The sequence below is a fragment of the Mixophyes fleayi genome, chromosome 2, assembly GCF_038048845.1.
Source record: "Mixophyes fleayi isolate aMixFle1 chromosome 2, aMixFle1.hap1, whole genome shotgun sequence".
Classification (NCBI taxonomy): Eukaryota; Metazoa; Chordata; class Amphibia; order Anura; family Limnodynastidae; genus Mixophyes; species Mixophyes fleayi.
The window spans coordinates 331,230,739-331,255,286 of record NC_134403.1 but is presented as its reverse complement, the minus strand read 5'-3'; the positions used below and the strand labels follow the sequence as shown (position 1 = coordinate 331,255,286).

The 24,548-nt window shown below is 40.5% G+C and overlaps 1 protein-coding gene across 1 annotated transcript in view; it reads left to right on the top strand.

The window, feature by feature from the left end:
- Nucleotides 1-24,548, top strand: part of EFCAB5 (EF-hand calcium binding domain 5) — a 58,234-nt gene that overhangs the window by 9,333 nt on the left and 24,353 nt on the right. Inside the window, exons 5-14 of the mRNA XM_075196883.1 lie at nucleotides 1,915-1,982; nucleotides 3,010-3,165; nucleotides 3,334-3,436; nucleotides 5,025-5,444; nucleotides 7,518-7,610; nucleotides 14,817-14,909; nucleotides 16,456-16,670; nucleotides 18,967-19,123; nucleotides 19,997-20,283; nucleotides 20,389-20,558. Of these exons, the coding sequence (XP_075052984.1) occupies nucleotides 1,915-1,982; nucleotides 3,010-3,165; nucleotides 3,334-3,436; nucleotides 5,025-5,444; nucleotides 7,518-7,610; nucleotides 14,817-14,909; nucleotides 16,456-16,670; nucleotides 18,967-19,123; nucleotides 19,997-20,283; nucleotides 20,389-20,558 (1,762 nt within the window). The remainder of the gene's footprint in view (nucleotides 1-1,914; nucleotides 1,983-3,009; nucleotides 3,166-3,333; nucleotides 3,437-5,024; nucleotides 5,445-7,517; nucleotides 7,611-14,816; nucleotides 14,910-16,455; nucleotides 16,671-18,966; nucleotides 19,124-19,996; nucleotides 20,284-20,388; nucleotides 20,559-24,548) is intronic.

Below are 24,548 nucleotides of genomic sequence, written 5' to 3'. Positions count from 1 at the left end.
GCATACTGCTGACAACCTGTTTGAAAAACTAAGGGGTGTCCTGCTTGGACTTTCCTGAGGATATGTGATTTTTGATAATGCCACCAATATTGTAAGAGCATTACAGTGAGGGGAATTCCATCAAATTCCCTGTTTTGCTCACATAATCAACTTGGTGGTACAGAACTTTTTAAAAAATGACAATGACATGCAGGAGATGCTGTCTGTGTATAGAATAGAATTTCATGGGGAATGTACTTTAGTCCAGCGAAGTGGAGAATACTTTCCGTGTTGTGCAAGGTGCTGTAACCATCTGAAGTAGTCACCTGTGAATAGAGTGCAGACACTGTTGAGTCAAGTGATTCTCCTATTAAGACTTCTCGAAAAGCAGCTAGAGAAATTGAAGGAGGAAATTAAACAAAGCAATTCCGCTAACTATGTAGGACTTGTAGATTAAGTACTTTATTTGCTTCGCCAGGATCCAAGAGTTATCAACATCTTGAAATCGGATCACTACATTTTAGCAACTGTGCTTGATCATAGGTTTAAGAGCTATGTCTTCTCTTTCTTTTCAACTGACCCAGATCTCAAGAGATACAATAAGCTCCTGGTCAGCAAGCTGACAGCTCAAGTGGTACATGACGCAACAAAGTCTCCTCCTTCAGTTTCTCTGGCAACTGCTTCTAGGAAAAAACTTAGCTTTCCCAAGACACCCAGTGGTGATGCAGATGAGTCAGCACAACATTTTGACATTTGGTCTGGTCTAAAAGAATTGCCCAAAAATCGTGACAGCTGCGCTGTAAAAAGAGCTACAAATTCCATGAGGAAGGCCATTACCTGCAATTGTATCAAAGTACACAGACTTATGTGATGGTGGATTCCAGCGGGGATGAATTAGTATTGTTTGAGGATGATGTTCACACTGATGAGGGGGAATATGATGACAGTGTAGATGGCAGGTGCTGAGATCTAGCTGAGAGAAGGGAGCTAGCTGATGCTGGTATGCTTGGTAATATTTTGGGTAGAATGGCATGTTGGCAATTTTATGTTTTTCTGCAGTAAACTTTCACCTTTATTAGAGAAGTGTTTTTTTCTTTAAAAAGGTACAAGCTTTTTATTTACATTTTTGTTTCCCTGTACAATATGACTGCAGATGTTGAAAAATACTGCCAGCCCTTTTATTTCTATTTCAGCAAAGACAAATAGCAATGGACCTCTCCTATATGTGTGTTAGCTATATAACACAGTACAATGTGACTGCAGATTTAGAACAAGACTGCCAGCCCTATTATTTCTATTTCAGCAATGACAATTAGCAATGGAGCTCTCTTGTTTCTGTGTCAGCTATAACTCAGTAGAATGTCACTGGAGACTTTGAAGAACACTGCTACCCCTCCTCTTTCTTCTACGTATGACGCTGCCCAACTGTACTAGGGACAAGAACTGTGCTACCCCTTCTGTGTCTCTCTGAAATGGCGCTGGACCGCGGTGGAGAGCGGTACTTATAGAATCCAAAACTCGCGAGATCCGACGACATCATGATGACGTTTTGCATCATTTTCTCTCGGATCTGCTAGGTTCGGGTGGGCTCGGTCCTCTGGGAAACTGTCCTGTCCTGTCTTTTGGATGGCGGTTTTAACAAAACTGTCAGTGGTTTAGCTTTTTTAATCTGCCATACATCACCATTCATTTTAAATTAAAGCCTCAAACCGCACTATAGTAAATGCTGCAGTTTGGACCACTAAACCGCCGGCGATGGTTGGCGGTTTCAAACCACCTCCAAACTCAATTCTTAGTAAATCTAGCCCCAGGTCTATCTACTTCATTTATAAATTAATGTTTTACTATTTTCAAGAATATTGTTTAGAATGAATGAGATAACTACCTGTTCATGTTATAAATAAGATATTTTGAATATCCCTTTTTCTTTGGTAGCATACAACAAAGAGCTGGAGACTGAAAATACTCTGGAACAGAAGCTGAATGAAGAAGAATTTATAGAGGTGAAGAGTGGGCACAGCTTCTGTTTTCTTCTACTTTGTATTTTTATCCCAGAAGAATCTGCTTATTGGTGAAGTAAACCTGGACTTGTACATTGATTTCATTATAGCAACCCATTACACAATATACGTGCCGCATATGCTGGATCTTCAGCATAGTGGTGCTCTGTGTAATGGAGTTGAAAACAGAGCACATATTTTAGTGTAATTGTAAATAGGAAATATTGATCTTGAAAACCAAATGTGTTTTGGATGACCCTTGGCACTTGCTAAAACAAGGGCAATATCAAACATCAGAGACAGTACTGGATCCTATAGGCACACAACCCTTGCCATCTATAAACACCAGCCATCCGCTAGTCACACTCCAAGGGCGTTCTGCCTGCTTGTTGTATTTGCCATGCAAATAAAAAGCCACGTTTAAGCTTCTTCTTCCCTAGGCACAGGTTATTTATGCTTTATGGTACATTTAGCACTGATAATTTTGTCTACCAATTACTGTAAATCGAATTAATCATTGTAGAACTTTTTATATATATATATATATATATATATATATATATATATATATATATATAATAAAACTAGTTCCTAATAATTGCAAGAATACCCAATGTACAAGAAGCAGTCCTATAACCCAGTCACTGCTCAGTATTTCTATGCGTTGGTTTATGTCATATGTCCTGAGCGCCATGTTTTACATATGTGTGATATTCAAATATCATTTCATCCATAACACAATTTCATCTATTTTTAATAAATTGCTCGGCTGGATCAGTTAATTATTTTTTGACTTGTGTGTCCATTAATTGAAATATGCATATTTTTGTCTATAGTATTAGAATGATTTTCCTTAATATACTATTTCTAAATACTTATACATTATATATTGTGTTTACAATCACAAATACACTCCTAAGTAATTGTTCTTTTAATAAACAGACATATATCAATCACTTACTATTTTACTGCATATGTATGTCTCTTGCAGTGTACACCGAGACAATATTGTCTACCTTTCTCCTTGCAGTATGTGTATCCATTTATCCGTCACATCAACACAGACTTGTTCCAGGAATTTCTGCACCACATGGCGCAGTGCGCTGACATGTTCCGTGAGACTATTCGTCATGATATTTGGAGACAGAAGTTTTCCGACCTCTTTCTTGCCTGTGATTCGGGAAAGGTTGGTTCTTTTTTATTTAAACAGCAGGTGACACATTATTTTGTATTTCCAAACCTTTAACATGTGACAGAAATCCCCCAATATCACACTCATATTACATACTAGCCACTTTAGTTATTGGAGGGATATGATTACAGTGGATTCACATTTTGCTGTTTGTGTTTTTAGGTTGGCTTCCTAGACAGGCAGAGGATTCTTGCTCTCATGGAAATGTTCTATGACAGTATAAGCTTGGAAGCAGAGGCGTGGCAGCCACGGAACCCTCGACAATGTGAGAAAACGTACTCAGTGTATACATGCAGGTTACATGTAATGTAGTAGTAGCATGCGGCAATGTATGAGAAATAGGTTGTGCTGAGTTCTAAAAAAATATTGTACAGCTTCAAAATTACAGAACACAGTAAGGAACCATTCATCCTACAAATAATAGTTTAATGTGGTTTAAATGTGGTTTTTAGTTAGGGGCTGCATAGAGGTTTTTCAGAGTTAAAACATTATTGCAATAAATAATAGTAATTTGGCTGTCTGCCATGTTCTGTTAATAAATATGGAAGGAATGGAATGTGTGAGCTCAGACTACTATCTCTTCAATCTGAATTGATACTTGTTAGATGATATCTCAAACTCTTATGGGGACCATTAAATGGTGGACACGTTTGCACCCTGAACGTACGTAGGAAAAAGCACATTTACGCTTCAGTCGAACACATCTCAAGATGCGTCCAGCTAAAGCAGTAGCGTGTGCGCCAGATGTCTGTCATGCGTACAAGTGGGGTTACTTACGCCCCACAATAGCGTAGAGATAGCTTAAGATGTGGCTTTACAGTGTTAGTGTTACAGTGCTATAGTTTATGAAGTCATGAAGTATAATATATAAGAGAGAATAGTGTCTGGACACTTATTAATTAATGCAAATTTTTATTTTCAATATAAAATATAAATTACATGTAAAAATCTGTTTTCCTCTTTAAAAATAAAATGGGACTCTTCTTTCTTCCAGTAGTTCAAATGTAAATGTTAATTAAATAATGTCAATTAAGCTATGACTTAATATATATAATATAGCTGCCACACTAATGACTTAAGTACTATCAGGTGGAGGAGAAGTAATCACCCAATCAGAAGCGGCTGTATAGTACTACTGATATAGTCATTAATATCAGTGCGTGTTGTTGGACTTGCCCTCCAGCACCTGCAAGAAATACGCCACCTAAAAGGTGTATCTGCGGATACCTATATATGTAATTGTGTCACAATTATGTGAACACACCCTTACTGTAATCAAAGTACACATGCCCGTCCCTTACTGCCACCAGTCCTCCTCCTGGGGCGTGGAGAGCCGCAAGTCAACGATATGCTGAAATCTATTTACAGCTGTATGCGAACACATTTCATGGTGCGCGTGTGCTGTACGGAAAAGAAACAGAGTGGCTCCCAGCTCTAAATGGGCCCCTATATGTACTAACTTCTAATAAAAACAGTTTTGTAATGTATGCATATTTCTCTCAGTAGCAAGTAACATTGATTTACTTTGTTCAGGTTTCATGGTTAGGAGAGTAAACTTAACCTTGAATTCAATTTCCCCCAAAATACCGCCGCAGTAAGTGTATTACCGTTAGTACAGTAAATTTAACCCGGCTTTCTGCCCGCGGGTCAGGGAGTCGTGAGCAAAAAGCCGACATGAAATTACCGTATTAATGGTAATTATGCGCACTATTACCGTAACATCGGTAATAGAGCGCAGGCCGCATTACTTTTTACAGTATTGCGGTCAATTGAATTTTCCCCCTTAGAGTATTTAACAATATGCCCATTTTTTTTCCACATGTAATTTAATCTTTTTTTCTTTGTTACTTTAGGGCCAGTAATTGAATTGGGTGAAATGGATCCAACTGACTTCTGGGCTGATTTTCAGGGAGGGATTAATCCATCTGAGGAGACTGGAAAAGAGCCTACAACTACCGTATCAACTATATCACCTATACCCAGCGCGTCTCTGCCCTGTGTGTATGACCACAAGGACAGTACGTCTGCTGAGGATCCAGGAGAAAGTCTGGCAGAAACTACAACAGAGGATCAGGTGTCGGATATAAGACAGAGAATGGTTCCTTCTGAGCAACAGACTTTAGAACAAAAGCAGCTGAAGGCTAAGCTTGGAGAGGCAGTGAGTTTAGTAAAGGACACGGAAGAAGGTTTGGAAAAACAAGGACTGAATGGTGCAATCAACATTAGAGAAGATGCTTTGGATGTGTCTAGGATTGAAACGGATGAGAATAAAAGTAAGTAGCTTACTAAAACAGATGCTTCATCTTTAGGAGAGGACCAATGAAGATCAGCAGACAGAATCTGACTATACAAGACACATTAATGAGACGTACTGGACAGTCACATAGGTCAATTCATTCCGAATCACAAGAGCAGGAATTGCATCAGGGAGATATCTAGTTAAAAGTTTTGAAGACTGATCAGAAACCAGAGACTCTGTTATCAAGCCTTGAAGAAATTCAACTATTAGACAAAAAAACTTTGATAATGAACCTAGTGGTAGGGAGTGGTAGAGATTAGGTGATTATCCTGATTCTGCAACTATTTATCAACAAATTTGCATTAATGTAATCCATAGTGTATCATAGAATAGTAGTTTCCTATGGTAGAAAACGTTAAATCTCTTATTAGGCACTCTGCAATCTATAAAACTCTAAATGAACAAGATTTTAGCAAGTTATATAATAATTGTGTTTTGACCCAGGAGTTCTCTGGATTCCTCTAATTCAGCTAAATCTCCTCAGTTTGAGATGTGTTTAAACATCCAGCGGTCTCTAATGCTGGATTTAAAAAAATAAAAAATCAGTCTTACTACTCCCTTGACCCATAATCACTAGATATAAATTGAAAATGTCTCAATTCCGTGCAGTTCACTACACAGACATTAGATAGATGATTAGAGATGATCAAATCTTAATAGCTGTAGAATTTTAGAAGTCATTCAGTGATCCTCAGACATGATCATGAAGCTTCTAAAATCTTCAGCTAAAGTTATAGTTTGTCTGATGGAAGGAAATGTATTTGTCCATTACTTTGTCTCCACAATGTTTTGTTGGATGACTTTGTATCTCATATAGAAAAATATTGTCAGAGAGGCACACTAATATAGCCAACTTACAATTGCATTAGCTAGGAGTGCATAGTATAATGGGAGCTGTCTAGTGTCACTAAGAAATATCCAAATAGCAAAAACAATAACATCACACCTACAAAATTTTGTACTAACAAAAGGCAAATTAAATCCTTTTCTCGTAGTCTGTTGTCCGTGATGTATAGAGGTGCGTGCCGGAGCTTGGAAACTTTCAGAAAATCTGACTATAGTCTGAGCACCTTGCACTATGTATCCCATAGCTGAAAACAAGACAGATTTGTATGTTTAAATTATTGAAATGATTCATATTTATTTCAGTCTGACATTACAGATTGGAGAGAGATAGTGGACAGGAGCAGAACACAATTACAGAGGAGTGTGGGCTACTGCCTTGACAAAACACAGAATAAGAGAAATAACAAGAAATAAAGACACTATTATTTGCTTTATCCAGGAGCTGTAGAGTCATTGCTGTGGCTCAGGGTATTGTCATCTTTAGGTGGGTTTCTTGTGATAAGAAAAGACCACTAAGGAGAAGTCTGAATTTGTAATGATAGGCTCCTCCTCCTAACTGGGTCCATATACATGATTGGTTGCTATAAGTAACATCTCCACTTTTTCAAACAGTTTAGTAAATATACCTCCATGTGCATAGGAAAACACAGGATCATAAGTTGTCATCAAAGTTGTACCATATAAAACACGTTGTTTTACATTGGAATTGAACCATAGTGCTAAATTTGGTGAGACTGGTTACACTTGTATACATTGAAAGCTTTTAGTTGCCCCAATCCATTTCCATCAATAGGTCCAAATGTCAGGATGCAGCACTGCGCCTCTCAATGACCTCTGAGGACTATAGGACTTAGGGCTCGTACCAGGTAAATGGTAGTTGAAATGTGGCAATTTGCTTTAGAAGCGGATTCATTAATGGGTCTTAGAGCTTCCCTGCAGCATAGTGTACTTTGCAAGATTGCTGCAGGGAACGTTGCATTTGTAGTGAAATAAAGAGAAGCAAATGGTTGTTAAAAAGTGTGCAAGTACCGGTCCATTTGCTTAGGGAATTTGTGGACTGTCAGCATCAAAGCACAAATAATAGGTGTAGAACATGCATATTAAACTCTTTAAAATAACACCTGCGCTTATGAGAGCGTTATTGCTGAAAGTGCGCCAAATCACATAGTGTATTCCCCTAACATGTTGTGTATCTTTACAGGTGAAACTCACACAGCAGAGGATGAAAGAGCCGTACTGGTAGCAGACAGAAGCAACAGAGCCTCACATTTTATTGAGGGCAAGCCCTGGTCAGGTGACTAATAAAATAGCTTAGTAATAATACTTCTACTGTAGCTATATGGTATTAAAAAGGCATTGTTGTGTTAATACCAACCATTTCACAAATAATTATTAATAAGATATATAACTCGGATGACCCTTCCCTTACCCCATCCCCAGCAGTTCCTCACTTTTGCAGTTATTGCTAACGACTGATGATCAGCCACAGTGACAATCTCTCAGTACGGAAGGATGTACCGCAGCAGCTGTTCTTTCCGGAGCTGGTTGTCAGTCGAGTCCTCCGGCCCTTAGAACTTATTACAGAAGGCAGACAAAGGTCCCCAGCTGATACAATGAGCAAACAGTAGGTGTCTCAAGAAAGGGACTCACATTAAAGTACCAGAGCAGGAGAAGAAGAAGGGTGACTAGCAAGGCTGAAAGGTGGAAAATCTGTTTTAATTGTTTTAGTTCAGTCCATGTTCTTTTATCTAAGACTGGATATCTATGATTCTAGACCCCACTAAGCCAATTTATTCACTTCACCCTATATATGAAGGAGGTTACTGCCTGCTGTCACTGGTTAAAGCTTCCCCATTCTCTTGCATGAGAAGACTATTTATCAAGTATTGCAGAGCTACTTGTACCTCCACAATACCAGTTCTGTTAGTGTCATCTCATGTTAATGCCATCTCATGTTAATGCCATCTCATGTTAGTGTCATCTCATGTTAGTGTCATCTCATAGAGTTAGTAGAATGACAGGACTGAAATTTTTTTTTATTGATGAAATAAATTATTTTCTGTGTAAGTCTGTTGGAAATATCTCAGACAATTGTGGGGAAAAAGGCTAGATATAGTATAACGGTGGGTCCAGAGTGCTAAGTAACACTAATCGCTCAGCATAGTTTCTCTGTGACAGCTTAGTGATAAAATAATGTTAAATTGTAAAAAATTTACACCAATGGATACATTTTCAGCAAGTCTTTCTTTCCAATTAACTTCTAAATATTTAGATATTTCACATGGCGTTACTTACACTGAATTTCTTCATATTGCCATATTGTCAGTTTAAACATTACCTGCTATGAGATTGGTATGCTAGGAAAGTAGTTTTCCTGAGGGCACCCACATTACAGATACATGAACAACCTATAAGGTAAGATATACAGTATGTCCAGGAGGTTTTCTCAAACTTATTTAAAAAATAGGCCCCCTTGGTCGATCTACTATCTACAACTGGTTGTCAAGACTCTTCTAGCATACAGAGCTTTCCCAGCGAATGGGTGATTAGTGTGACTGTAAGGCTGGAAGAATGTCAAATGTCTTAAAGGGTAAGTTCACTTTTGTGCAGTTTTCCTTATAGGGGTTACATTTGTAAAATAGTTTTTATTTTACAGCTATAATCCTTTTCTTATCTATAACAATGTCCACTATACATGTCACGGTTGGCTATAGGAAATTGATCCCTAGGCTCTGCTGAACACGGCTTAGCCCACGCACAGGCGTGGAGTCTTACAGACAGGTGGTTTTCACCAGCAGGGGCGGATCTAGAAAACTGTTGTACCCTGGATCCGCCACTGTTCACCAGGAACCCCTGCAAGGAGGTATGGACTTAGCGGCACCAAACCTGCAGGTCGCGGTCCTGTGAGTGGGTGCACAGCAGAACGGTGAGGAGGAGCCAGGTAACACAAGAGATTCTGGAGCAACTGGAATTCTGCAGTAGAATAGAGCTGAATACACGGGGGATCGAAGGTAGCTGGAGAGAACAAGCAATGAGTCACCAAGGCAGTTGTGGTTCACAGTGGTAGCGATCAGAGAACTGGAGCTGTCACAATGAAATACATAAAATATAGTATAGTGGTACTGGAGCAGCAAAAGTTCAATACAGCAGGATACTGAGAACAAACAAATGGTGAAGGTAACTCGTAGCAACCACTGATGAGACACAATAGCTCTGAGTGATCGTGGTGAGAGAACTGACGCTGTCGCGGTGTAGTACAGATGAGATGGTGGTAGTAGTACTGGATCAGCAAAAGTTCAACACAGCCAGAGACTGAGAGCAGACTGAGGTAGCAGAGGTTACTTGTAGTAATGGCAGATGAGTCACAATAGTAGCGGCCCTGAGTGGTAGCGATGAGAGAACTGGAGCTGTCGTGATGAAGTACACTGGAGATAATAACAGTAGTACTGGAGCAGCAAGAGTTCAACACAGCTAGAGACTGAGAGCAGACTGCAGTAGCGGAGGTAACTCGTGGTAACAGCTGATGAGTGACAATAGTGGTAGCGGCCTTTGATGAGAGAACTGGAGCTGTCACAATGAAGTCCACTGAAGATGGTAATAGTAGTACTGGAGCAGCAGTAGTCCAACGAAGCCAGACACTGAGAGCAGATTGAAGTTACGGAGGTAACTCGTGGTAACAGCTGATGAGTCACAGTAATGGTAGCGGCTCTGAGTAGTAGTGATGAGTGAACCGGAGCTGTCACGATGAAGTACACGGGAAGATGGTAATAGTAGTACTGGAGCAGCGATGGTTCAACACAGGCCACAAACTGAGAGCAGGCTGGAAATAGTGGAGGCAACTCGGAATAGCAGCTGATGAGTCACAGATGTAATAGCGGCTCTGAGTGGTAGCGGTGAGAGAACCGGAGCTGTCACGATGAAGTACACGGGAAGATGGTAATAGTAGTACTAGAGCAGTGATGGTTCAACACAGGCCACAAACTGAGAGCAGGCTGGAATAGCGGAGATCCACACGGAGAACAGGAACCAGAACCACAGGCTGTAGGAAGTGAGCTTGAAGAACAGGCATCAGACAGGTGAATCCAGTTTAAATAGTGCTCCAGAAATGCTCAGCCAATGACAAGAGGAGGGAGGACCAGAAGTGCAATAGCCTAGCACCAATGCCGAACTGAGTATAGCTGAATGAATGAAGTTGTCTGACGCTGAAACATGACAGTTTCCAGATAAATTAAATGCGGGTAACGAGACAGGTACTACTTGCGGGACCGAAGCGTTACAATACACTAGTAAAGTTTATATGTATTTGTATTTGCAGCTCCTGCCATCATTGGGGGCACAACCGCAGTGAGTTCTCTATCCTCTTGAGTCCTCCGTAGCAGCATTTACTATGGGTTTGCTTCTGTTTTTATTAGCTAGAGACAGGTCAAATAAAAACGCCGCCTCAGGGCTATATAGGCCAGCTTCCCCCTTCCTCTAGAGCTAGACAGGTTAGCTAGGCGGAAGTTTGTTGTCTTGTAGTGTAGGGCTTATTTGGCTTAATTTCCAGGAACGCACCTCTGTGGTGTAAGCAGAGGTAGGGTTGTGACAAGGGAACTGCTGCGCTGCTATCTTTGAAAATCTGAACACCCGCTCCAGGAAAGTTAGGGATGTATTATTGTAAAAATGAATCCATCTTCAGTGACTATTCCACGCATCTTAGACTTCTCGATCTTGCCTTAGCCACACTACAAGTGTCACCAATAAGTGGCTGCTGGATACCAAATTATCTTCGGGAGAACTGATTATATATTATTTTGAAGCAGTAAAAAGGATCCGTCCTTTAGTCAGACCTTTTGTGGCTCCATGGAATCTCAATTTAGTCCTCAATATGATTATGGAAGACATCCTTGAACCCCTACAAGAAATACCGGTGAAGTGGATGGCTTTGAAAGTATTATAGCTAATGGCATCTGCTTTTATATACAGTCCATATCAATCAAGAAATAATGCTACCATCTTTCTTTCCACAACAAAAGATGAGAAAGAAAAGAAACCACATTCTCTAGATTTGGTCAGAGCCATTTCTGTATTCTTGTCTAGGACACAGGAGTTTCTGATATCCGGCAACATTGGAAGAGATATGCTCCCTCTAAACAAGCCGTGTCCAGATGGATCAGAGAAGTGATCATTCGGGCATACAAGAGGAATGGGCAACAAGTGCCAGAAGTACTGGAAGCCCATTCAACACAAGCATGTGCTATATCTTGGGCAAAGGAGGTTCAGGCTTCTGTGACTGAGTTGTGCAAAGCAGCAGGATAAACATCCTTCCATACCTTTCCTAGTCATTATCACCTGCATATTCTATCATTGAACGATTTTTAGTTTGGCAGACATGTTCTCCAGTCAGCAGCTAAAAAAATTCTCTATTCGGTATATCTTGCTAATTGGTTATTATTGTCCCCCACCCTGTATATTGCTTGAGTATATCCCATAATATAATCTGCCATGGAGGAGTACAAATCTCAGACTTAATTCCTTTTTTCTCAAAATACTCCATTGAAGCCCTATATTTCCCACCCAGGTTGTTTTTTTTAATTTTTTTTTATAAATTGTTTATTGAATACATCAACCATGAGCAAATAGAACAAAGAGCAGGGTTGCATGTAACATCTAAAGTGCAGCTTAAGCATGAAACAAGAAAATATCAAACTTGATGTTTGGTCTTAATGAACGGAGAGGAAAAAGAAAAGTAGTGTATAAGGGGGAAAAAGAAAAGGAGAGTATAAGAGGAAAGGGGAGGTATAGAAAATCAGAGCATATTGTGATCGGATTTGGGTTAATGTTAAGAGTAAAGGGAAATACACTGTTAAATTGGGTCTAAGGAGACCAGGTTTTAAGGAAGGAGATAGTCGAGTTTCTTAAGATGCTGGCCGTATGTTACATTTCGTAGATGTGCCATATTTTTTTTCTAAGGGCTGTCATGGAAGGTGGGTTTTGGTTCCTCCAAGAGCTGGTTATCAGTGATGTGGCCGAACTAGGAATGTATCTAGTAAGGTTATTAAGGTGTTTTAGAAGGTCTGAGAAGTGGAGCCGGTAGTAGTGTATACTGTGCTTGTGAAGGGAGGTCATCGCAGTTAATGTAGTAACTAAAGTCCGAACTTCCGACCAGAATCTCTGCACAACCGGACAGGTCCACCAGATATGTAAGAATGATCCTGGTTCTTGACAGCCTCTCCAGCAAAGGGGACAAGAACTAGGATAGAGTTTATGAAGCCTGGTTGGGACCAGATACCAGTGGTAGAGAAGTTTGTAGGTGTTTTCTTTAAATGTAATGCTAACAGAGAATTTGGAGACGTTTTCCTTTATGTCTGACCATTCTTCCACATCCAGTTCCTTGCCAAAATCTCTATCCCGTTTTGTGTAATGGATAGGTTTGTGTGGGTTTGTCGGAGTAAGCATTGAATGGTACAGAGAAGAAATGAGTCCCTTGGATAAGGAACTGCTAAGACAATACAAGGGAGAAATGGGTGTTGCAGAGACTCTGGTGGAAGAAGTATGAATGAAATCTTTGATTTGAAGAAATTGATGGAAGGTGATAATAGGGTATTCTTTTGAGTCTTGGAATTCAGCTAATATGGGAAATATACCCTTTATGATCAGTTTATTACGAAATCTGAGACTAGTTGATGACCAAGAGAGACGGGAATTAGGGTTGGGGGGGGGGAATCTAGGTTGTACCAAAGAGGTATTAGAGAAAATGGCGAAGTCCATATGGTAAGAGTCAAATGGATTATTAGGTAAAAACAGGCCACGAGTGGCCAGGTTGAGCGCTGGGACCAGAAAATTGGTGAAGTTGATAGGAGAGTGAATCAGATTCAATATCAACCCAAACTCTAGAGCTGGGAGGAGAGTACCATTGGATACATTGCGCTAATTGAGCCTTGCAGAGGTATATTTTGAGGTTGGGATGACCGAAGCCACCATCCAGCCCAGAGCTTTGTAAAAGTTGTAATCTTACTTTTGGTTACTTACTTGTCAGCGCAAATAAACATTGTAAACAAAGTTCCTGGTGGGGATATTTATAGGCGATATCAGAAATAGGTATAGCACTCTAGGGAGAATATTCATTTTGATGCAGGTGATGCGGCCATTCCAATAAATTAATAAATTGCTGCAAGTGGTTAATTTTTTTTTAATAGTAGCAATGAGGGATAAATAGCTTTCTGAGAATCCAATTTTTTAGTAAGACATATGCCCAAATATTTAAATGTGTGTACATGCCATTGAAATTGAAAATTGAGTTCCAAAAGATTTTTAATGGTGGGAGGCAAAAACAAATCTAGATCCTCTGTTTTGCTTGCATTGATTTTAAAATTAAAGAGAGATCCAAAATTCTGTAATTCACTAAAGATGTTAGGAAGAGAGGTTAAAGCTTTAGAAACGGAGAGTAATATGTCGCTGGCATTCAAGGCGACCTTGTGGCCTCAGTGGCTAATTTTAATACTATATATCTGGGTGGTGTCAGATTTTGGTGGCTAAGGGTTATAAGTGCAAAAATGAGAGAAGAGAGAGAGGAGAGAGAGGGCAGCTTTGTCGGGTCCCATTTGTAATAATAAATGGAGTGGAAAGAGCCCCATTAACTCAAATTTAGGCTGAGGGGTTGCGATATGAAGCTGAAATACTGGCCAAAAGACTCCAGAATGCGCATCATGAAAAGTCACCCAATGCGATCAAAGACTTTTTTCGTATCCAAAGATATCAACAAGCCAGGACTCTAATCTGGTGAACTAGGTCAATTACTCTCCTGGGGGTAAATGTATCAAATAGCGATTTGTTTGGAAATCGCTGGTATCCTGCAAAACTTGCCTTTAAAGCTATTGCCGCTTTAAATTTACCATTCAAAGTCACCGGATATCGGTAGCAAGGTAACTATCAGAGACACACCACGTCCAGTCAAGCCACTTTGTCCTGAGAGGACTGATAGTGAGGGACAAGCTAAAGTCAAAGGATTGTAGAAAGTAGAATAATTATGGACGAAGCCAAAGTCAAGGGATGAAGGTAGAATAGAAGGGGACGAAGCCGAGATCTAAGGGTTGGAGAAGGTAGAATCATGATGTACAGTCAAACAAAACGAGTCTTCTTCAAAGAACAAGCAGAGGAATCCAAGCTAAAACTTTGTTCCTGAAATTTTTTTGTAGAACTGATGGACTTAAGGCTACAAACAGGTGAGACAATTGTTCTGATTGACTTGAAGTTTTCAATGAAGAGCTGATTGCAGAGTAAGGAAAGTTCTGCAGTAGTTGAGGTGAGGTGACTAGATTACTGTTCTTAGCAGAGTGCTGATTATTGTGAATCATTATCGGACAGCTGTCATCTGGAGCTACTGTTGTAAATCCTCTCAGAAAAATGAAGTTTTCCTTTAAGCTGCAGTTGTTTTTAATGGCTATAACATTGAAAAATAAAAAATTATAATAAAAAAGATATACTGTATCTATGCTTTAATCATTGCTTATCATTGTAGGTGATCTACTAACTTCAGATCTGGCTATTAGGTACAGTTTATATGGGGATCGAAGTCGGGATGAATGTTGTGAAGCAACCTCTAAATTCACTGGTAATTATTATAGAATATATATTGTATATATATCACATACAACTTGTGATCATTTTTTAGTGAAATGCTTGTAACATGTTTTAAAGTGGTTTTCACCTGACACTAGTGGTGTTTTTGCAGTTGTTCCCACAACTTCTACTAAATACACAGCTTAATATTTATGTGTTACAGTTACAACGAATGTCTACACAACATAATAATGTAAGTCTCCCTGCTCCTCCTATCCCCTAACTTAAGTACACAGTTCAAGGGCAGGGAAATATAAAGATCTCAGTACTTAAATGACAGCTCAGATTGTCTCTCAGATGCTTGATGTCTTGGTGTAAAATAATGTATTTAGTCATACTTGCTCAAGGCTGTATAAAAATTAATAAAGGCCCCTGGACACAGTCACCCATACTCACCAACTTTTTGGGCTGGGGGTCATTACAAGAGTCACGCCATCAAGGTCCTGCTCTCCTTACAAGAAGGAGTGGTGGGAAGCAAGAGGTGGCCTAAATTTTGGCAAAGTATGGGTCAACCCCTTTAATGTTGATGATCCATTTTTATGTTTGTACTAACTTGGTTTCCATCCGCAGTAATATATGCTATACGATAATAAGTAGGAAGAAATTAAGCAGGCCATTGTGTAACGGATGGAATGGGTCATATCTATCATCCCTTCTACAACAGTAAAATTGGTAATCTTCTCCAGCTGTGTACAGGGGGATTTGTTGTAGATAGTATATGTCCTTCAATTATAGATGCTGTCTCTTTATGCTCTGTGCCACGTGACATTAATGTGTTATACAGCATCCAAAGTTCACTTTGATGTGGTCATTTACAGATACTCTTCTGTTTCCTTTGTCTGCAAGATCAAAGGGAGCTTCTAGCAACCGGAGTGTAAATATAATCTATCCATTTTTGAACAAAATGTGTTCTCGGAAAGACACTGGCTCAGAATGTGAAGCTTATAGAATGAAACTTTTATCAGTAATGTGACTGGAAGCTTCTGGTTCACTTTAATTTGTGGGTTCTTTTGAACTATAACTTACATAATACTGTTGCTGCTGCAGTTTGGGATGGGTGCTGGGAATAAAACAAAGCTGCTTATTGAAAATGTCAGAAATTATCTTGAATAAATTTATTTTAAAAACATTTTATTAGAAAAAGCTTGATTTTTCAGCTACCCTGCTATAAATCATAGCTAGATGTGTGCATTGTATACAGATGGAGTAAGTAAGGAGCAGGCAATGCATAATTGCATTCTTTATGTCTATCTTACAGGTAGTGGAGGCAGCCGTTTTTGAGCCGAAGCAATAGCTATGAGATTGCAGCCAATCAATTCACTTGGAACTAGTGACATCACTAAGCCATGAGGAACGTAGTGATGTCACTATATCCGAGTGAAATGATTGGATCAATATTGCTTCAGTTGACAAAACTGCTTATTTCTCTCTGTGTAGAGTAGAGATACACTCACTAACGTACAATGTACTTGATACAGGTCTGATGAAAAAAACAAGGTAGCTTTTAAAATGTATATTTAAATGAATTCTATTCCTAGATTTACGCTCTATCATCTCGGATATTAATACCCGTGGTCCTTCTCGCATTCCCAGTGCTTTCAATGGCAGCACTGTCAACTTGCCCCAATTTGTGCAGCTGATGGAGACGTTCATGGGAGAGAGAGTGCCGCTTGCAGCAGTGGAGAAGCTTACCTCCTTCATACAGAAGGAATATGTAGAGACGGAAGAGGAGAAACTTGCATTGTTAGCTAAAGTAATGCCTGTTCATAATACGTTTTCTGATCTAAATGTATTTACGTATAATTGCAGATTACTTGATTGGGATACGTTTATTAATACATTACTAATGCAAAGATGGTAAACATAGAATTATCAATGTAGTTTTGTATACATATAGGGTCCTTCACCTTGTTATAAGTAAATATTTTATATGTAACTACAGACATATTGTAATATCAGCCAGTAGTTTTCTACAAGCTACGGGTGTTTAAACAAAGGTTTTCATGTTGTCACTTTAACAGAGGTCACACTACAGAGCAGAATCTTAACCAGGGTGGCACGTAAGAAGGAATCCTCAGTGTTGTATAGTGTGTAGGACCAGTGGTGGGCCGGTATACCGTGATATGTCATACCGGCACTTCTACTGCTTTCATTGTAAAACTATTCCATATTCCATTCACTTACATCTTACCTACCACCACTACTATATCTCCACATCGACCACTGTGTAGGATAATATAAAATAAATCTGATTGACCACTGGGAAAACACTTCTACAGTCCTAATCACAGTATAGTGGATACAATGGTACTGACATTCAGGGGCGGGCTGGCCCGGGGGGCAGGGGGCCGCTCAGTCAGACTGCTATTAGGGTCGGGGGGTAGGCCAGCCGGCTGCCCCCCGGATACAATATACCACCTTTTCACCGGCGGCCACATCTGATGACATGAGATGCGGCCGCGTCAGCGCACAGGCGGCCGCATCACATGACAGGCGATGCGGCCGCGTCCCGTTTCATGTCATGCGGCCGGCTGTGTGCCCCCCGGGCTTCCCTCCCCCAGCCCGCGCCTGCTGTCATTTCAAGAAAGAAAATCTGGGGATTCAAACTTATAACAGCAATGGTTGAACTTCCAGTATGACACATTAAGACACAACTTTACTTATTTCTGCCATCAGAATGGTGGACTCACACTACATTTAATGCTGCACTACTAACTATGTAATATATTTTACTGAAGTGCCCCGTCCCACCTTTTTCCCAGGTCTATGTAGGTTCTGTATTACAGAACTGGCAAATCAGTTTAGTTCACCACCTTTAAGTGGCAGTAAAGGGGGTTTAAGAGAGAGGACCAATCAGAAGCTGCATTCTCCTGCTCAAACCATCTGTCCACCTCCCTTTGTTTTAAGTGGAGCTGTAACAAGAACAGAAGAGCCCTACGAAACACGGCTGTATATAGTAGTGCCTGGGTCTCCGGCGAGGAGGATATGTGCATTAGTAAAATCTGTTATGTTGGTGGTAGTGCAGTGTTCCTAGTGGCCATACACGCCTCGAAATTGCAGCCACTATCAGGCCTGATGTTGTACTATGTGTGGCCAGAAAGCAACAGCGATGATGATGATCCTATAAAACAATTGGATTATTATTAAACATGTTCGTAAATGTGGTCTGAAGATGACAGCTCATTGTTCAGAAATGTTCCATGCCTATCAATTCATACTAATGATATAACTGCATATTATTGAGCCCACGGCTAATTCTTTAGGTGGCCCCCACACCCTTAAACTAGCTCAACTAGATTGCAAATGTCACAGCCACCAATTAAGATTTGTTCCATCTAAAAACGCAACGTACTTACTAATTACAGCTTTACCCAAATGACACAGCTGCCTAAATTATAAGTGCATTCATTTACTTCTGCAGTAAAATCAGTACGTAGTACAATGGAGGGGACAATGAGAGGAACATGTTTTCATCGGGTTCTTGGCCCCAGTTCAGTTGTCCTGGGATTGCTATAGTTATGCTTTTTATTTGTACCATTCTATACAATTTATTATCACCTATTTGTTATATATTTAGTCTAACATTTCAGCTTAATTATAATCATAATAATAATAATTAAATTATAGTTTTTTGCCCGCCAAGGGGGATTACAATGTAATTTTTCTTGTTTTGTTTTTCATTTCAGTTAAGGTATCACATTTAAAGTTGCACTACCGCCTGGGGAGAGAGCAGAACATTACACATCCACGCTTTGCCTAGAGGCCCAGGGCTGCTCCGTGCAGTTGTTTTTTCCTGGTGCTCCATATGTGACGCTTTGGAAGGGGGTGTGAGCGGAACGACCAATGAGAAGCCGCAATCATGGCCACATCTGATTGGTGCTCTTGCTCACATCCACCTTCTGCAGCCATTTTAAAGTGGTGAACAAAAATGTGTCAGCGCATCTTTAAATGACTTATTATTTTTACAACTTAAGTGTCCCTTGTTTATTATTGGCAAACATGACACAATCATTTTTTGTTTATGATAATCACTTGTTGCTTCCTGGTAGGTACGTCGTGATGTCCTTGTTGCACAGCAGAAACTGATCCTGCAGGCTCTCTTTGAGAAATGGGACAATGATGGTTCTGGATTCTTGTTGCTGGAGGAGATAGAAGGAGTTCTTATAAAATACAAGGACGGGATGGAGTCTGAGGCGATGGTTAGAGGTAAGTTCAGACAGCTCAGGTACAGCAAGTACTGTCTTAGAAATCCAGCCTGCCTGTTCTAACACAGAGGTCCCCCAGTCCTGGTAACCCGTGGGGGTTACATTAATGTACGGCATGCTCCTCAAGTAAAAGACTATGGGATATATTTACTAAACTGTGGGTTTGAAAAAGATTCTAGTTATCATTTATTTATTACATTGTACAAAATGGCAGCTAGAATCTGATTGGTTGCTATAGGCAACATCTCCACTTTTCCAAAACCTACAGCTTAGTGAATATACCCCTATGTCCTTCAGTTCAAGTGTTTACCCTTTCCATGATGCTCATTTCCATCGGGACCGTCAGCCCTGCAAAAATTTATACAGAGTGTTTTTACAAGGGTGGTTCCAAAAAGTGGAATGTGGACATGCACCAATGTATGTGCCATATGGGGAACTAAATATGCTGTAGGACAGAATTCTTACCGGCTCATAAATGAACACCTTTGAGAAGCAGACAAAATGATTTGTTTGCAAACACAAGTATCAAGTCCACTTTCTGGTGGGGGCAAAAGACACAAAATTAAATAAATTAGAATGCTTTAATAAATAAAAAATTATATTATTACGATTGCTTAATGCTGCAAAAAGACTAAAGGTTGTTTATAATAAAAATATAAGATTGCATTATGGGTCTTCTTATAACGGAAGTTATTCAAATGCTTACATCTATTTTATAAGAATCCGTATTATTCCACATGACTAAAGGAATTGTGGTCAGAGACATTCAAATCACTCCTTACATGCCCCTGTTGACCAAATTTGGTTCCTGAACCACTAGTTTGCTAGGACAAATTTAGCCAGGCAGTATTTTGTAATGATTTATTTTGTACAGGAAGGGAGAGCCTAAGCTCTTCACAATCTCAGCGTGGGTCAAGGAAGCTGTCAGTGCCTGAGTTCAGTAGCTACATCTTGGGTGTGATCCGCAAGCTGCCAGGACCAGAAAAGGAGGTGTTTGAAAGCGTGGTGGAATTTTTGACCTCCAGTGTGGAGCGAACACAGGCAGAGAAGTTGCGAGGATCTTCCCGAAGGAAGTGGCTTCAACAAATTCAGACAGTTGCTGAAACCAGTGGAGGAAGTCTTGATTCTGTCTACAAATCTGTATTCAAAGCGCTTTACAAGGTACATTTAGATTTTGTCAGAATGCACTAAGTAACTCTCCATATCTCCATATTCATGACATGCAACACAGACATAGATATGTAAAATATCCATTTCTACGTAAAGGATGCTGAGGCTCATGGAAATAACAAAAAGATCAGCGCCAATATTGCCTTTCTGGAGCAGAGTTCAGCGGGAGAAAGGTGGACAGAGGTTCTACGTTATGTCGCATGTACCTCAGAGGATGCCATATATTTATTAAACAAGACACTGAACAGAGACATGAAGGGTGTGAGGTGAGTACATAACCAAATGCCCTTCTTAAAATTACATGTCACACTGTTTATTTTGCTGTGCTAATCACCTACAAAAAACACACGTTCCTTGACGTGTACATTGTACAAGGCATTATGTCTCACAGCCCTCAACTTTGCCAGAAATATCTCCACCTGCCTGCCCCCACTCACCTTACCTGCCCCCATTTCCATTCTCCTCTTCACCCTCTGTTCATTGATCTCAGTTGGATCTGTGGCTAAAGTCTTCTTGAACCTAGCACATCTGTTTAACCTGTCCCTCTACTTAAGAATGTTCGCCCCTCCTTTAAGCACACTCTGGTCTCACGTAGCCTCAAAAACACTTCTCTTGATCACGTCTCTCTCCATCAACCAGCCAGTTTCTCACATCCAAACTCCTTGAGTAGCAAGCATATAACTGCCTCACAGTTTCTCTCCTCTTACTCCTTCTTTGACCCTCTTTAGTCAAGTTTCCATCCTCTTCACTCTTCTGAGACTGCCCTAACTAAAGTGATGAACAATCTTCTCTCTGCTAAGTCTAAGAGTCACTTCCCCATCCGCTTACTTTCAACAGCATTGACCGCCATCTTCTTCTGCACACCCTTCACTCCATTGGCGGTCGTAACACTGTTCTCTCCTAATACACTTCTTATCTCTCCAACCATTCCCTCTCTGTCTGTACCTCACTCTCATCCGCCATTTCTTATTCTTATTGGGGACCGTCAAATCTCTTTCTATACCCTCCGCTGGAGCAGAGGGGCATTGCAGAAGACCCTCTGCTCCAGCTGTGCAGCTCCTCCCTAGGTGAACTTATCATCTCCTTCAGACTCCAGTACCACCTGTATACTGATGACAGCCTCCCTCATTGAGTATGTCCAGCTGCCTCTCTGCCATTTCCTGAAAGATGTCTTAATACTACATAAAACTTAACATGTCCAAAACTGAGCTCATCTCTTTTCACAGTATCCTCCTCCCCTGCATCTTCCTCACCATAGACCACACTACACTCTCATCTGTTCCTCAAGTCTTGGTGTCACCGATGACTCTGTCCTCTTCTTCTCTCCTCATAACCAGTCTCTCTCTTAGACTGTTCCCTCCACCTTTTTTTAACAGGTGGAATGCAGCCAAAATTGTCGTCCACTCTCCCGTTCTCTCCCACCTCGACTACTGTAACCTCCTCCTATCAGGCATCCATCTCACCTTTCTTTCAATCCATCCTCCATCCTGTGTGACTAGTTTTCCTCTCCCACTTTGTGTCATTCCTGCCCTTCTTGTTTTGGCTTTGTCACTCCCCATTGGATTGTAAGCCCTCTGGCGCAGGGCACTCTTCCCTTCTGTCCTCTTGTTTACATCTCCTTGTTGTATGTTTCATATTATGCTTTATGTTTGTCCAGTAATTTTTGTTATGTAGTTAGTTCTGTATTTTGCATGTTATTCAACTACATTTTATGTATGATGCATAATTCACCACTGTTCAGCGCCGCTGTAAAATATTGTAACAGCCTATAAATAATTGATGATAATAATGATAATTAGAAGATAGTGAAAGCAATATTAGACAGTTGTCCACTGGGCGCTCAAGTACAATGTAATAAATAATAACTATTGTATAAAGTACTTCTGTGTACCACCGGTGGGTGCTGAAAAGGTGGTTTAGTGGGAATTGGTTACCCCCTTCCACGGGGCAGCCCGTACAATCTCATTATATACTGTCTACGTGCATCCTCCACCCCCCCTACATATTCAATATTAGACAGTTGTTTTCATCCCTACCCACAGGTGTCTCAAACAACAGTACATGTTTTCCATATTTCCTCATAGTAACATTGGTGATAGAAGTAGTGCTTATTGAGAAGAGGTTTAACAACTATTGGACTATTTTAGACCAATAGAGTAAATTACCAGCTTGAAATTTGAAAATATTATTTAACCATGCTCTGTCAATACAATGCAACACTCTTTAAAAGTAGTTTTTGAAAGTGTAAAAATGAAGATGAGCAATGTATTCCATTATGTGCAAATGTTCCTTTTTATCCGCTGGGGCTTGCTCATGTTCTGCTTTTGGGAACTGCTTCTGTAAAAATCACACTGCTCCCACTTTTGCGGCATTGTATATGGTGGAATGAGTAAAAACATCACTTCTAAGTTGTGCATAGTACCAACACCTTGGGCAACATGGTGGCTTAGTAGTTAGCACTTCTGCCTCACAGCACTGGGGTTATGAGTTCAATTCCCAACCATGGCCTTATCTGTGTGGAGTTTGTATGTTCTCCCCATGTTTGCGTGGGTTTCCTCTGGGTGCTCTGGTTTCCTCCCACTCTCCAAAAACACACAAGTAGGTTAATTGGTTGCTATTAAGTAGACCTTAGTCTGTGCATGTATGTGTGTTAGGGAATTTAGACTGTAAGCTCCATTGGGGCAGGGACTGATGTGAGTTCTCTGTACAGTGCTGTACATTTAGTGGCGCTATATAAATAGCTGCTGCTGATGATGATGATGAATACCTTAATTTATCAATTGTGCTGGGTTGGTAAAAAAAAAGGTATCGTATTGAAAGTAAAAGACGACACTCATGAATTCCGAGCACCAGTAAAAGAGCAGCAGGGAGCAAAAAGACTCTGTGAACCTCATTTAAATATTTTGTCCAGGAAAACAAAACATGGGCTCAATCCGAGGTACCCAGCACACTTTTAGTTGGAACGCCCTGATCCACCTAACTTTTCGCATCAGCAGATGCAAAATTTAGCATTCACTGCATTCACAGTCTTCTTGATGCGTAGATCCATCAGCTTTATGATAAATTGTCACATTTGCGCAAAAGTAGATGCATCATATCAGAAAATGTCAATGCACTGCAGTGGTGCATTTCTGCATATTGGTAAATTATCTTTTGTTACCAGACAGTCAGTTTTAGGTTTTCTTGAAACTCAGGGGCAAACCTAGAATTTTTAGAGGTTGGTTTCCAAATATTTGCACGGTATAGCCTATTTACCAAGTATCATAGTGGTACTTGTACTGCAGCAAGACCTGTTCTGTTATCACCATCTCAGGATATTGATAACATATTAATATATTTTTAAAAAGGCTTTATTCTTTGAATGGAGCATTTTTTTAATGGTTTTTAAATCCTTTTAGGTTTTAACTGAAAAATAAATAAATTAGTTTTTAAACTTTTTAAAAAAAACTTTCCTCAATTTTTCTTATTGCTGGAGGGAAACACAGGCACACAAATTAGAAGAAGGGAAGGTTCGAAAACAAAGGGGAGAGAGCTATCCACACACAAAAGGAGCCGGCGCACATGGGGATACACAGAGGAAGAGAGGTACACATACATGGAGAAAGTCAGACAAGACAAAGGCGGAAACAGAGATAAAGGGGTATTATACATGTAAATGTAACGTCCGGTGGTGGTGGTGGGGGGGGGGTGTCCGGAAGCCCACAACGCCAACAAGGGAAAAGGAACCATGTTCTCGTGTGCCAGGCACTCGTTTTACTGTAAGGGAAAGGGGAAAAATATGGGAGGGGCAGCTCCACAAGGTGAGTGCACCATGGTAACAGCCCTCGCCGGGCTATACTCATGGAAGCGGGTCTACGACGGCGACTCCCCCTATCCCTGCAGCTTCGGGGGTTCTCACTTGCAGGAGTCTTCCGAAAACTTTGTCTGACGACCAATGCCTGTAAAACAAGGGAGGCTAAGCCACACAGAACAACCCCAGGTACTTACCAAATCCTGAGGGACCACTATGGGACGCACTTCTCCTTGAGCAAAATCCTCCCACTCACAGCTCCTCGGCCGTCCGGGTCCACTGGAACTCTGTCGCTCCACAGGCCTCCGCCCGCTGCCCAAGCCCCGGCTGTTAAGCCCACCTTGTCCTGGGATTCAGGACTTAAGGTGCCCTTCCAGACGGATGGAGGGGCTTTGTAAGCCACTCTCAGTAACTTAGCCACTTAATAATCAAGAGACCAAGTGTCCCCTACACTACCCAGGGACCG